Source organism: Phyllobates terribilis, unplaced genomic scaffold (genome assembly GCF_046119375.1).
Source record: "Phyllobates terribilis strain yellow unplaced genomic scaffold, ASM4611937v1 Scaffold_5__5_contigs__length_657084704, whole genome shotgun sequence".
Classification (NCBI taxonomy): Eukaryota; Metazoa; Chordata; class Amphibia; order Anura; family Dendrobatidae; genus Phyllobates; species Phyllobates terribilis.
Window position 1 is genome coordinate 179,802,813 of NW_027362765.1, and position 15,820 is coordinate 179,818,632.

Here is a 15,820-nt window from a genome sequence, read left to right on the forward strand (position 1 = left end):
TTGACTAACCTCTTATAAGTATTGATCACGTCTACCCAAAGTATTCTGCTGCTATACATTATATCTGTTGTATTAGTTCTTACAACTCTGGTAATAAAGTCATGAAATAAATTCAAAGTTGTTTTTCAGCAATTTACCAGAAGCTAAATCCCGAGCTCTGGACAATATAGGACGGGTCTATGCACGGATCGGGAAGTTTAAAGAAGCTATAAAAGTGTAAGTGTTTTGTTTATAAAGGTTTAAGTAGAAGACTGCAGACCCAAGTGTCTCAATGGCTGGCTCCACAAGCAGGAATTTTTTTGTAATATCCTTCCTCCCTCCTTTATCTTTATAACTAAAGGTGGGAGGAGAAGATTCCTATGGCAGCTTCAAGCTTAGAAAAGACTTGGCTCTTCCATGAAATCGGTAGATGCTATCTGGAGCTGGAATTGTTGGAAGAAGCTAGAGACTATGGCGTGAGATCTCAACATGAAGCAGAGGAGGCTGGGGATGTTGAGTGGCAGCTCAATGCTAGTGTTCTAGTGGCACAGGCTCAAGGTAAACCATCTAATATGTAAGAACACAAAACATATCTATTTTTTTCAAATGGAACTGTATTTTCAGTAAACTTTACATGAATCAATATTATATGTGAATATAGGTAACTTTGTCGCACATCTTATCAGAGTTTTGCTTCTTTCTCCACTTATGAGACACTTCTTTCTTTACCCCAGCCTCCTGAATTCACCGTACACTCTAGAAACACAACTCAACTTCCAAGACACAGTAAGATGTTCGTTTACACTTCCTGTTGTACTTTAGGGAGAGGCGAGGAGTATAGACGAGCAGAAGGAGACACAGAAAGATTTTGCTCTGCTTTCTAACAAGCCGTGTACCTCACCCCAGAGCTGGATTCATACCTACACTGCTCAGTACTGCTGTGTAATTTCTTCCATACTCCTGCTGTTTGTGCTAAATAAGGAATAAAGAACAGGAATCCCTCTCGATGTATTGTGTATATGAGGCATCATTGCAGCTACTCTCCTCCCATATGCTTGCAGAGGGGAAAATTGGTGAAAATGCAGGATATAAGACATATAGTGGCCTGAAATAGTGTTATTCCTCCTGTACACACCCAGGACAGGATATTCTGAAAGGTTATATGAAAGTACATTTATTTTAAAAAGGAAGATTTAATAGTACACATTATAATTGCAAAAAAAGGCAAAAACTTTAGCATACACTGTGAAGGATAACATTTTTCATTAGGCACAGGAAGCTCAATGTCCATAGACTGCTTTGCTGGAAACAACCCCTTTGGTAAGCAGTGTTTTGGGGTCCTGTTTTTGAATCTTAGAAGAATAATAAGAATAATAGATTGTGAGCCCTATTGGGACAATCTCTGTGCGGTACTGTGGAATACACTATAAGGGCAAAATTGTTGGTTCACCCCTCTTAATGATTGAATTCAGGTTTTTCATGCCATCCCACTGCCACATGTGTATAAAATCCAGCCCCTCGCCATGTCGTCTGCTTTTACTAATATTTGTAAATGAATGGGTTATTCTAAAGAGCTCACTGACACCAGCGTGGTCCTGTAATAAGCATTGTAACAAGTCCGTTCATGAAATTTCATCCTTCATGAATATTCCCTCAGGCACACTCCATAATCTTGTAGAAAGCCTTCCCAGAAGAGCGTAATCTGTTTAGCAGGAAACGGGGTAACCAACTCCACATTAATGTCTATTGACATGAACACAGCTACCGCTGCCACCAATTTTTCATGAACACCACACGCTCATGACACATGTGCCTCGGATGCGACTGTAAAGAGGGACTCTGCTTTCCACTCCGTCATCCACTCTCCTATCTTAATAGAACAGCAAAGAGCTACTCGCACCCCACAGACGGTCCCCAGATCCATACCACACTTTACGCTGCCACCACTCGACGTTTTACAAGCCCTGCGAGACTCCTGCAAACTGGGTAACACACTGATACACATGTACGTGTACACCCAGCTTTCCCAAGCTCCTGAATGGTTCACTACTTGCACGCTGGCTACATGATAACACAACCAAAGTATTTTCTCTCCTCAAAATCATTGGTACATTAGAGCAATGAAGGAAAAAGTTAGTAAATTTTTTATTTAATATACAAAAAGAGTAAAGTACTTATAAATGTTAGAAAAAGGATAAATAACTAAGACCTGTATACAGGCAAAAACAGTACACAATAAAAGGACTAAAATACAGAATTGGATCCGTGAGAGTTTGTGGTAACATAGTAACATAGTTTTTAAGGTTGAAGGAAGACTAAGTCCATCTAGTTCAACCCATAGCCTAACATGTTGATCCAGAGGAAGGCAAAAAACCCATGTGGCAAACATTAAGATCCACATTGGGGAAAAAAATTCCCTCCCGACTCCATACGACAATCAGACTAGTTCCCTGGATCAACGCCCTATCAAGGAATCTAGTATATATAACCTGTAATATTATACTGTTCAAGAAAGGCATCCATGCCCTTCTTAAATTTTAGTAGCGATGTCGCTATGTGTGACACTTTGCAACGATCAGGCCCCTGCTGTGAGGTCGCTGATCGCTGCAAAGTGTCCTGGACTACTTTTTGGTTGTTGCTCTCCCGCTGGTCAGCACACATCGCTGTGTGTGACCAGCGGGAGCAGCGATCAGGCTGGTAACTATGGTAAACATCGGGTTACTAGGGGCACACGCGATCCTAGTAACCCGTTGTTTATCATGGTTACGAGCCTGCTAAAGTGAGCGGTAACCTCCCGCTCACTGTAGCAGAGTGGTAACCATGATAAACAACGGGTTACTAGGTGCGCGTGTGCCCCTAGTAACCCGATGTTTATCATGGTTACCAGCCTGCTCCTGCTTCAGCAGGCTCGTAACCAGGAGCAGGACATCGTGGAAAGATTCTTTCCACGATGTCGCTGCTCCCCTGATCGTTGGTGAGCCTGCCTGCTTGACAGCTCACCAGCGACCACATAGCGACGCAGCAACGATCCCTGACAGGTTGTATCGTTGTCGGGATCGTTGCAGCGTCGCTAAGTGTGACGGGGCCTTTACAGTAAAGAATCCGCGTCTGTGATTATGATTAAACCTTCTTTCCTCCAGACATAGAAGATGCCCCCTTGTCCTCGTCTCAGGCCTCAGAGTAAAAAGATCAGTAGAAAGGTCTTTGTACTGTCCCCTCATATACTTGTACATAGTAATAAGATCACCCCTAAGCCTTCGTTTTTCCAAAGTAAATAACCCCAAGTGTAATAACCTGTCTTGGTATTGCAGACCCCCCAGTCCTCTAATAACCTTGGTCGCTCTTCTCTGCACCCGCTCTAGTTCAGCCATGTCTCTCTTATACACCGGAGACCAGAACTGTACACAGTATTCTAAGTGTGGTCGCATTAATGACTTGTATAGAGGTAAAATTATGTTCTCCTCATGGGCATCTATGCCTCTTTTAATGCATCCCATTATTTTATTTGCCTTTGCAGCAGCTGCCTGACACTGGCCACTAAACGGGAGCTTATCGTCCACCAATACACCCAGGTCTTTTTCAGTGACAGTTTTGCCCAGTGTTTTACAATTAAGCATATAATTATACATTTTATTTCCTCTGCCCAAGTGCATTACCTTACATTTATCCCCATTAAAGCTCATTTGCCATTTATCAGCCCAAGCTTCTAGTTTACATAGATCCTCCTGTAATATAAAATTGTCCTCCTCTGTATTGATTACCCTGCTGAGTTTAGTGTCATCTGCAAATATTGAAATACTACTCTGTATGCCCCCTACAAGTCATTAATAAATATGTTAAAAAGAAGCAGGCCCAATACTGACCCCTGTGGTACCCCACTGTTAACTGAGACCCAGTCTGAGTGTGTTCCATTAATAACCACCCTTTGTTTCCTATCACTGAGCCAATTCTTAACCCACATACATATATTTTCCCCTATCCCCATTGTTCTCATTTTATGTATCAACCTTTTGTGTGGAACCATATCAAAAGCTTTTGAAAAGTCCATATACACAACATCCACTGCATTTCCTTGGTCCAGTCCAGAACTTACCTCTTCATAAAAACTGATCAGATTAGTTTGACAGGAACGGTCCCTCGTAAACCCATGTTGGTATTGGGTCATGAGGTTATTCTTCTTCAAATACACTAGTATAGCATCTCTTAGGAAACCCTCCAGGATTTTACCCACAGTAGAGGTTAAGCTTACTGGCCTATAATTTCCAAGTTCGGTTTTTGTCCCCTTTTTGAATATTGGCACCACATTTGCTATACGCCAGTCCTGTGGTATAGACCCTGTTATTATGGTGGAGGAGAATGCCGAAGGAAATATGGACAGATCTGCAATACATGTTACTGCTCCCGGGGTCTGACATGGATATTAGATGACATGTTATAAAGGGTCTCACCAGACCCCTCACTCCTTTCTTCACTAAAGCCCCCTTCTCACATAGCGAGATCGCTAGCGAGATCGCTGCTGTGTCACGGTTTTGGTGACGCAACAGCGACCTCACCAGCGATGTCGCTATGTGTGACACTTTGCAACGATCAGGCCCCTGCTGTGAGGTCGCTGATCGCTGCAAAGTGTCCTGGACCATTTTTTGGTCGTTGCTCTCCCGCTGGTCAGCACACATCGCTGTGTGTGACCAGCGGGAGCAGCGATCAGGCTGGTAACTATGGTAAACATCGGGTTACTAGGGGCACACACGCATTTAGTAACCCGCTGTTTATCATGGTTACGAGCCTGCTAAAGTGAGCGGTAACCTCCCGCTCACCGTAGCAGAGTGGTAACCATGATAAACAGCGGGTTACTAGGAGTGCGTGTGCCCCTAGTAACCCGATGTTTACCATTGTTACCAGCCTGCTCCTGCTTCAGCAGGCTGGTAACCAGGAGCAGGACATCGTGGAAAGATTCTTTCCACGATGGCGCTGCTCCCCTGATCGTTGGTGAGCCTGCCTGCTTGACAGCTCACCAGCGACCACATAGCGACGCAGCAACGATCCCTGACAGGTCGTATCGTTGTCGGGATCGCTGCAGCGTCGCTAAGTGTGACGGGGCCTTAACATAAGAGGGGGACGACTGATTAGATTAGATTCTAATCCAGTGTCAGCCCTCATTTCTGCTCTGGGTCCTATTTTCCCCCTGAAACGTCCTAGAGAAACAACATGGCCGTCATCTTACTGAACAACCTTCAAGCATTCTATACATACCACACATGAATATGATATATCCATAATTCAGGGAGATATTTCACTCATGTGGGCTGCCAATTCCAAAACTTTTGCAATTTTACCCACAGATGCAAATATGCTTCCCGAACATGGATATATCCATGGATTCTGTAAAGATAGATTAGAATTCAAAAAACCTTAAAATATTGTTTGACCTTGTGCTGTCCATGAAGTACAGACGGAGCAGCTACACAAGGTGAAAGCATTGAGGCTTCGGTGGTTCACACCTGTGCATCAGTGGAGGCATGCAGAACACATCTGCTGGCCAAGATCGTAATCCAGCATTGACAGCTACCTGTTAATTACTCTGTATATATACTCCATGCCTGCTTTTCATCAGATAGCCTGCATTAAAAATACCTGTTTACAGCGGGAAGGGTAAGGTGGGGTGCAGGCAGTGATCCAATGCCCCCAGCCTTTTTTGTATAACTCATAACTCCACTTAAGACACCTATAGATTTAGAATGGGATATCCTAAAAGCTCCTGTAAGTGTAATGTGTAGGTGTCCCAATACTTGTGTCCATCAAGTGTTTGTTGCCGCTATAAAAGCAAAAATGGAAAAAATAAATATTAAGCTGCTGTGATTGCACAGGCCCAGGTTTTCTAATCCCCAGTGTGTCCTATCTACATGCCCTCTTACTGCAAAAACATGTCATAGAGGGGATGGGGTGGCTTCCCAGGGGTCCCTTGTATGACCCAATCTAACTGGCTCCACCATCCAAGTATGGATATTTCATTTACTTGGTGGCAATACAACGTCACATCACTCTGGCCGGATGTGGCTTTCCCTGATGAGAGAGAAGCCTGACCGCTAACATCCACCCCATCTTTCATTAAAAAAAGTTCTTCTCCATGAGACAGCCCCTCTAATCTGGGCCTGTATAAGGCAATTTCTCTTAAAATTCTTAGAGTAACCAGTATGCCCCCATCCCCAAGCCTGTTCTCCCTTACACTATGCTACCATTGATTATAATACTCACTAATAGCATAAAACCAATTCAAGATCATTTGCTCTGTAACACAAATAAGGCAGAGAGACACATTTATTAAATCATTGATTAACTGTAGAGCATCATTAATTCATTGTAACGGAATCACACGACCATAGGAAAGATTGATGTTACTTTACTGAATGGTTCTGTAACCAGGAGACATTAGCCATGGCTATGGTTCATGGCACTGGGCAGAGGTGGCATATTGACCTGCTATGTTCACAAGTCGTCTTTATTTTCTTATAGCAAAATTAAAGGATTATCAGTCTGCTGTGATCAACTTCGAGAAAGCCTTAGAGAAAGCAAGAATGGTAGACAATAAGGATGCAGAGCAGGCAATCATTACTGTGAGTATACTTAACCCCCTGTTGTCTAGTATAGCTCTTATGTCGCTCTTCCCTCAGGGGGATTCATTGAAGCCCCCTGCATAGGCTAATAAGCCTAGAAGGGTAAGGTCAAGCTGAGGACCAGGGCGCAGCCAGTAGCTTGTAGGGCTGTAGTCTGGTGACCTGGTCCTCATCCTTTGTGTCTTTTTCAGACTTTGTGATTAATCTTCTATTATATTGTCTCATCTGCTTCTAACTGGATCAAGTGAGACTAGCAGAGCTTAGGAGATCAATGAAGACAGGCTACAGTGCAGCTGGATTATGCCCTAATTGATAAGAAATCTGTCACCAGGTTTACACAGCTGGACCTGAGAAGTAGGGAGAGAGACCCTGATTCTAATGCGGGATCATTTACTGGGCTTCTTGCTGTAGTTTTAATAAAAACACAGTTTTATCTGCTGCTACTCTTCTTGTCCTCAGTGATGATCTCCTGCTATGCTGTCCTTGTTATTCACAAGCGCGGTTTATTTCCCCCACCATTGACAGCTTTCTGCCTATGCACAGTGTAAAGTATAAGTATAATGTGAATTATTGCAGCAATATAATAAATTTGATATGTTTGTACTTTTGTCTAAGGCTCTTGAAAATGCAAAAAGTGGAGCTACTGGGGAGAACAAATCAGAAGACAGCGAGAGGGAAGATGGTCCACATGGTAGGTGCTCAGAAAAAGAGGGTTAGGCTATGTTTACATATTGCATTTTTGCAGCGTTTTTTTGCTGCATTATTTTTAATGCTGCGTTTTACAGTACCGGCAAAGTCTATGAGACTTCAGAAATCTCATGCACACACCTTGGTTTTTTTCCTGACTGTTTTGTCAAAGTTCTACTTTTTTACAAAATGCAGCATGCCACTTCTTTCAGCATTTTTGCAGCGTTTTTCACCCATTGAAAGCCATGGATAGTGCAAATAAAGGCAGGTATCAGGTTTTGCTGCTTTTTTGGTGCCAAAACCTGAGGAAGTTGAATCAAGTTATTTTTTTATGTACTAAACTTTATCAGCATGCACAAGAGATAAATATATCCTGAGAAAACGCAGCAAAAAATCATCAAAACCTGCTTTTTTGAAGTTGCTTTTTTAATGCCAAGAGAGTAGGTTTTGCCATCTGAAGAAAAACGCAACATGTGAACATAACCTTATACTGCTGTAAAAACATTAGGGGAGCGCTCTAGACAAAACTGATACTATGTTTTGCCAAATACGTGACACGGAAAATAAAAGAACATAATGAAGCAGATTTATCAATACTCTCAGACAGTGTAAACTGTGGCAAGACCGTTTTAAAATGTACCAGATTTATCATAATCACTGATGTATTAGTGTTTCTTTTGGGTTATCACTTTACCATGATACACGATAACTGCATTCATTTTCTTTGTTTTCCAGAGGAGGAATGAAGAGGAAGAATCCTGACACATCTGAAATGTGAGGACTACAGTTACAGTTACATTTTAACTGCAGAACTTGTTGCCACTTATTTAATTAATGAGCAATAAAATATTTGCTTCTCAATTTCTGGCTATTTATTTCACTTTCCTTCATTTATAATACTGTCATTTTGACATTAGTATGCCGATAGGATCTCATGATGATACACAACTTAGCTAGTGCTATTTGGTTCTATATAGGTGGAGTTTAACATTAGTTATAACTGTTGTACTAAAGAAAAATAATGGCTGCAACAAAAAAAAGGAAGAGAAATATATGCAACCACAACATTTCATTTCTAAAGTGGGCAAAGGGCAGGGAATGGTATAAAATAAAGAAATAAGCATTAGGCTACATTCACACATCCATGTGTTGTCCAGTTTTTCTTAGATAGTAAGTACACTAACCCTTAGAGTTTCATTCAGCCATTCAAACATTCATTTTAAAACGAATCCAATATGTCCGATCTGTGAGACTTTGAGCATGTCCTATTTTGCAGATCATACTCCGCCATCAAAGTTTATGGGAATCAGTTTGACAGAGATGAAAACTGGAAGATGTACTTTTTACTTCAGTGTTTCATCCCTTTTTCACTGATCCATTGTTAAAGGGGTTTTCCATGAATTTAATAAAATGGCCCCCCGTCACCTAATTCAAATGTCTTCCCGTTTTAGCCACGTATTAGGACAGGCCGTGGACTGAAGAAACACAACTAACAAGACCTGTCTCAACTGATATACAAGGTTTATTGCAAATACACTTATCGGTGACTTGCGAAAGAACAACTGTGACAGGAGAAGAAATAAATCTCGACTGACTGCGTGCACACAAATGAGACTGGTGAAAAAAAATATTTGTGCTCAGTCAGCCGAGGAAAGGATTTATTACTTCTACTGTCACAGCCTTTCTCCACTTGCTCACCAATATGTGTTCTTACATTAAAGCTCCTCTGTCAGTTAAGACACAGGTCTTTGGAGCTGCATTTCTTCAAATTGAAGCCTCTACTGACAAGTGACTAGGCTGCCATTTGAATTACGTGACAGGGACCATTTTATTACATTCTTGGAGAACATCTTTAAGAGTTCTTGGATAAATAAACGTTCATACGGTCTACGTCCTTCAGTTTTAAAATGGGATGAGAAAAAAACAGATGCAACAAGGATAACATTTGAGAAATCATTCAGTTTCTCTCAGATGGTAACACAGATGCAGCCTTGGCCAGATTCACACATCCATGTTTCACAGTCCAAGGATGGATGGATCTCCTGACCTGAACTTGACAGCCACATATATGCCTATAAGCAAAACACGGATGTGTGTGTCCATGGTCGTTGCTTTTGAGGTCAAAAGTGCAGTCAATCACTGGTGTTGGTAGCGGTTATGTGCCATACATGCAGACATCACCACTTAGCTCCATTATTGACTGTTGTGATGATGTAGATAATGGACTAGACATCATCACTTCAGAACCACCAGAACAGCAGTACTACTATATACATATCCTGGCAAATCACTTTAAATTATGCAAAATATGCCCTAATAGACATAGATTATACCAACACTGAGGTAGACATAGGAACTTTTCTTCTGCTGGTTTATTTAAATCACAGCATAAACCAGTGCAGGGTTCAACAAAATAAACATGGCCTTTCTGGCAAAACCGGGAAACCAAAAAGATAATGTATAGCAGAGTCCATATGCCTGCAGGAATCTGCCCGCTCAGGGTACAATCATTAGAGTCCAGCACCGTTGCACATAAATACTTGTCTTGAGGTCTCTTGCCTCCAGACACACAGACCGCAAAAAAACCTCAGTGGCTGGACATTTAACTTGTCAAACCACACCCTTGGGGTGAAGCTATGGTGAGTAGCCGTCCCGCCCATTTCTTACAGCTATTCACAAAAAAGCCCAACCCTGTCATGGCCGATTAACCCCCTCAGCACATAACATGCTGGAGAGAAACTTCTGAGTTTTCACATCACGGAAGATAGAAATCCTCGTGATACTTATCTCCCCTCACTTGCATTGCCAATGACCCTGTAACAGTGTGTTGATAGTAACCTAAACAAGTTATCTATTGTCTTCACACCTTTGTGACCTATTATCCCCAATAGGGTACTTCTCTATTTTGCATTCATAGCATAGCCACAGGATAGAAAATTAGTGGATGCCAATGGGACTTGCCTCCGTCTCGACAAGAAGGAACCAACGCACACTGCTTTCAATGGAGAGGCGGGCGGAATTGACAGAGGGGCACATCAAGTCTCCATTTTTGAGATAGATGGAGGACCCATTGGTAAGAGCCCCATCTATTATGTATTCATTGCAAATCTCGATGAGTGAAAGAAAAAAAATTTCAATTTCTTTCTGGTGATAACATCTTTGTCCACTAGAGAGTGCCATAGTATAAAGAACAGTTCTGCTGAAATAGTTATGTCTGCCATTTTTTCTTCATACTATGTGAACGTACCAGAGCTAACACCTTATATTCTCAGAGAAAAAAAATTGATGAAACGCTGATGAAATTCACTGATGAAACTCAGTATGTTTTTATCACACGTCAAAAAAACTGACATCTGAATGAGGCCTAAGGTATTTTTCCATATTCAGGTTCTTAATGCAATTTTTGAAGTCAAAAGTTCGTATTAAGATCCTTATGATAGTTTCCTGGCTTTGGCGTTAAAAAAAAAAATACTGCTTAAAAAACATACATCGGCTCAAAAAAAACTTTGTGTGCACCGACCCTAAGAGTAACTGAGTGGCAGGAGCGCTGCAAACGGGGTCCACAGGGGAAATCACCTGCTCCCATGTGGGCCAGTCCGAGCCTGGTCCATAGTTCAGTTACTTTGCTGCCTGGCCCTACGCTTAGCTCTGTTTCACACCGACCATGTGAAACACGGACCATGTTCTCATTGCAACACTTGGGCTGACCGCCGGATCTACTCCCCTCAGATAACTACCTCATAGGTATACATTTGGCAGTTTCTGAAGTTCAGGTCAGGAGACCTAGCAATCAGTCCTGGTTCTGTGATTTGAGCATGGTCCATGTCTCCCAGACATGTGGGACCAGTTTAAGGTCTCATTCAGACATCCATTTTTCTCTTATATGTAAAAAATCGGTCCTATTTCATCAGTGTTTGGTCAATGTGCCTGTTTTTACCCTCAGTGATTTTCTTGTATATTAACAAATGCAGCAAAGTTTCTCCTACTTATTACAATGTTAAAAAAGAACAGCACAGATTGCAAAGTGATGACATCTTTTTTGTCTCTGATTTTCATGGATCTGTAGACTGGAATAGGAGAGTTTGATCCTTTGACTTGTTTGAAAAACGGACATGTCTCCACTTGGCCTTCAAAAAACATGGCCATGTATACTGAAATATAGACCAGGCTCGGACTGGCCCACATGAGAGCAGGTGATTTCCCCTGTGGGCCCTTGTGCAGCTGTTGGCCCCCAACCGTAGGCTTGGCTTTGTTCACTTTATGAACTATATGCAGACAAAGGCAGTGTACATCTTCCCATCATTTATTAAACATACTACTCATTTTATTATCACATAGAATCATATCACCCAACTGTCTCGTGTGTCCTTCTTCCTTATCATTCAGTTGGGAGGTATGTAGATTCATAGGTTGACTGGGATGACACAAATGAACAGTAGTAGACCACTCATTATTCACCTTCCCGTGGTCCAGTCTTCTCAACATCTACAAGACAGGCTATGAATATCAGTCTAACATTTGACAACCTCACCAATCAGATTACCATGTCCTCCGGTGGCTGCAGGTTCACAGTCTACGGAGACGGAACATGACAGCTCTGCACACTGTGTAGTGGACGTGCCCCTGTCCCCTCCACACACAACAGTACAATGGCCCTCCAGAGTCCCCCACCCCTCCCTGCAAGAATAAACTGACAAAATGCAAAAAAAAAAAAAAAACTGCTCACCTAACTCTATTCTCCCAGTGCACTGCTCTGGTCTGTGCAGTGTGTGGACTGAGGCTCTGGGCAGCAGGCACAATCTAGTGATGTCATTGTGCCTGCTGCGCTGAGACTCAGATGCACAGGCTGAATGGTGGAGCAGGGAGCCTGAAGCTCCCTGTTATGCCATTATATTCAGCTGTATCTGCATCCTGAGGAGATCATTGAAATCCACACAACTGGCATGGGGGGCAATGCCCATTAACTCATGGCCACATGGCAGCCACAGGATCTGCCGCTAATAGCAGTACTACACTGGATGGTAAATACAGACACGTTTGGTTCTTCTGTTGGTATTTACCATCCATGTAATGGCACGCAGCTCCTGCACTTCTTAGTGATTCGGACAAGTGCACAGAGCGGCACACAGACCCGGTCAATTTGTGACAAAACAATTGGAAGGGCACAACTCCGTATTCAAAACTAAGAATAACATGAGGTGCACTAATTCCCCAGAAAGGAACAATTCAAAGGCAAAGGGATACTATACACACTCATAATAAATGTTATTGGCACACATATACTGCACATATGGCATCCCCTGCCTTCTCTGGTTTTTGTTTTTAGCCAGTCAATCAGCGGACATGGTTGGCTCGATAATTGAAACTTTGGCCTGGACCTGGACTAATAGTTGGATGGAATAAATGTATTAAATAGTAATTTTGAAGCCTACAGAAGTACTAGCAGCAATGGAAGAATAGGAAGAGAACCTGGGAATTAAATAAACATTACAGCAAAGTAATATAGATGCAAATTTATTAATTAGCAATTCAGAAATTGCACCAGTCATGCAGGATCAGGCAAAACCAGGGGCGGCTCCAAAACACAGAACAGGTTTGAAACTTTTAATTAAGCCGCATTGATACATCCGTTTGACATGTCTGCGTGCTACTTTTATCTCGGACAGCTCATAGATCTATACACACATACAAAACACTGATCCATGTGTGAGATCCGTGAGGCTCAGAGCATGTTCTATTCTGATCTATGTTTGCAGATCAGAGTTGTTCATTCAAGGTTTTGGGGATCAGTGAGATACAGAGGCAAATCAGAATGGTTCCAATTTCCTTCCGTTTCCAATAGATGTCACTAAGTGATTAATTTAAATAAAAACGTATGACCTTCCAGTGGTCTTTTTATTGGCTTCAAAGTGAGTACACCTCTTCAGTGAGAGAATAAAACAGATGCCACATGGAAGGATGACACCTGAGAAGAAATATATATGTTTGGACACCACACAATTCATCAAAAGAGCATTAACCCCTTCGTGCTCAATGCGGCAGGTAAGGGTGTATTGAGCGCAGTGGCATACCGCCAATGGCAACAGATCATGCGGCGGCTATTGGGGCCCATGAGTCGGGGGGGGCCCGGTGCCAGTGCCCCCCCCCAGCATTGTGCTTTCAACTGTACAATGATGGGAAAAGGAGCCATCAGCTGACGCTCCCTCTTCCATCATTCCCCCTCTGCTTCTGAGCTCTGTGACATCTCAGCACAGAGGGCGCAATGACGTCACTACAGCGCACCCTCTGTGCTGAGCAGTGCAGAGGGTCAGAATATGCCGAGGAGACCGGAGCAGTGGGGGAACGGGAGAGGTCAGCATTTTTGGGGGTTTTTTTATGTGGGGCCCATTATACTGTATGGAGGCATATATGGGGCCCATAATACTGTATGAAGGACTATGTGGGGCCCATTATACTGTATGGAGGACTATGTTGGGCCCATAATACTGTATGGAGGACTATGTGGGGCCCATTATACTGTATGGATGACTATGTTGGGCCCATAATACTGTATGGAGGACTATGTGGGGCCCATTATACTGTATGGAGGACTATATGGGACCCATAATACTGTATGGAGGATTATGTGGGGCCCATTATACTGTATGGAGGACAATGTGGGGCCCATTATTCTCTATGGAGGACTATGTGGGGCCCATAATACTGTATGGAGGACTATCTGGGGCCCATTATACTGTTTATACTGTACTAGCTATTGAACTCATTCTACGCCCGGGTGGCGAGCATTTTTATTGGTATATGGTCTCCCATGCTGGTATGTGCTGACCCCCTCCTGGTATTTGTGCTGCCCCAATCCTGTCCCCACCATCCTATCCTGGTATGCATGGCACCCATCATCCCTATCCTGGTATGCATGGCACCCCTCACCCCCAATCCTGGTATGCATGGCACCCCTCACCCCCAATCCTGGTATGCATGGCACCCCTCAACCCCAATCCTGGAAGGCATGGCACCCCTCACCCCCAATCCAGGTATGCATAGCACCCCTCATCCCCAATTCTGGTGTGCATGGTACTCCTCATCCCTATACTGGTATGTGTAGTATCCCTCATCCTGGTATGCATGGCACCCCTCACCCCCAATCCCCATATGTATGGCACCCCTCATCCCCAATTCCAGTATCCATGGCACCCCTCATCCCCAATCCCGGTATGCATGGCACCCCTCTTCCCCAATCCTGGTATGCATGGCTTCCTCATCCTCAATCCTGGTATGCATGGCTCCCTCATCTCCAATCCTGGTATTCATGGTACCCCTCATCCCCAATCCTGGTATGCATGGCACCCCTCATCCCCAATCCTGGTATGCATGGCACTCCTCATTCCAATCCTGGTATGCATGGCACCCCTCATCCCCAATCCTGGTTTGCATGGCTCCCTCATCCCCAATCCTGGTACGCATGGCTCCCTCATCCCCAATCCTGGTATACATGGCACCCCTCATCCCCAATCCTGGTATACATGGCACCCCTCATCTCCAATCCTGGTATGCATGGCACCCCTCATCCCCAATCCTGGTATGCATGGCTCTCTCATCCCCAATCCTGGTATACATGGCACCCCTCATCCCCAATCCTGGTATGCATGGCACCCCTCATCCCCAATCCTGGTATGCATGGCACCCCTCATCTCCAATCCTGGTATGCATGGCTCTCTCATCCCCAATCCTGGTATACATGGCACCCCTCATCCCCAATCCTGGTATGCATGGCACCCCTCATCCCCAATCCTGGTATGCATGGCACCCCTCATCCCCAATCCTGGTATGCATGGCACCCCTCATCCCCAATCCTGGTATGAATGGCTCTGTCATTCCCAATCCTGGTATGTATGGCTCCCTCACCCTGATCCTGGTATACATGGTACCCCTCATCCCTATCCTGGTATGTATGGTACCCCTCATCCTGGTATGCATGGCACCACTCATCCCAATTCTGGTATGTATGACCTTCTCATCCCAGAAACTTGTTATGCATGGCACCTAATCCCTCATCCTAGTATGCATGGCACCCCTCATCCTTATCCTGGTATGCATGGTACCCCTCATCCTGGTATGCATAGCACCCCATCCCTCATCCTGGTATGCATGGTAGCCCTCATCCCTATTCTGGTATGCATGGCACCCCTCACCCCCCAATCCTGGTATGCATGGTCCCCTCACCCCCCAATCCTGGTATGAATGGTACCCCTCATCCTGATATGCATGGTACCCTTCACCCCCCTATCCTGGTATGTGTGGCACCCCTCATCCCACAATCCTGGTATGTGTGGCCCCCTCATCCCTTTCACGCTGTACACACATACAAAAAAATAAACACTTATACTCACTTTTCTTCCCTGTGCTCCAGCGCTGCGGTGTCCTGTTCTGCCGGAGGCCGGGGGAGGAGTGCGGCGCCGAAGCACCGCGCTGTCCGGCGCCATTTTGCTGAAGACACACTCCTCTTACCTGTAACGGCTCCATGCGTGCTTCTGTCTGGAGCCAGA

General features: G+C 44.0%; 1 protein-coding gene across 3 annotated transcripts in view; it reads left to right on the forward strand.

Annotated features, from left to right (window-relative positions):
• ODAD4 (outer dynein arm docking complex subunit 4) overlaps positions 1-8,119 on the forward strand; it is a 78,181-nt gene extending 70,062 nt beyond the window's left edge. The window contains exons 9-13 of one of the 3 annotated variants that reach the window (XM_073683550.1): positions 130-216; positions 341-537; positions 6,490-6,590; positions 7,206-7,281; positions 8,013-8,114. In XM_073683550.1, coding sequence (XP_073539651.1) covers positions 130-216; positions 341-537; positions 6,490-6,590; positions 7,206-7,281; positions 8,013-8,023 — 472 coding nt within the window. In that variant the 3' untranslated portion in view covers positions 8,024-8,114. Of the gene's footprint in view, positions 1-129; positions 217-340; positions 538-6,489; positions 6,591-7,205; positions 7,282-8,012 lie in introns of all 3 variants that reach the window. The other 2 variants (XM_073683548.1, XM_073683549.1) reach the window with 2 other exon arrangements.
• The last annotated feature ends 7,701 nt before the right edge of the window (positions 8,120-15,820 follow it).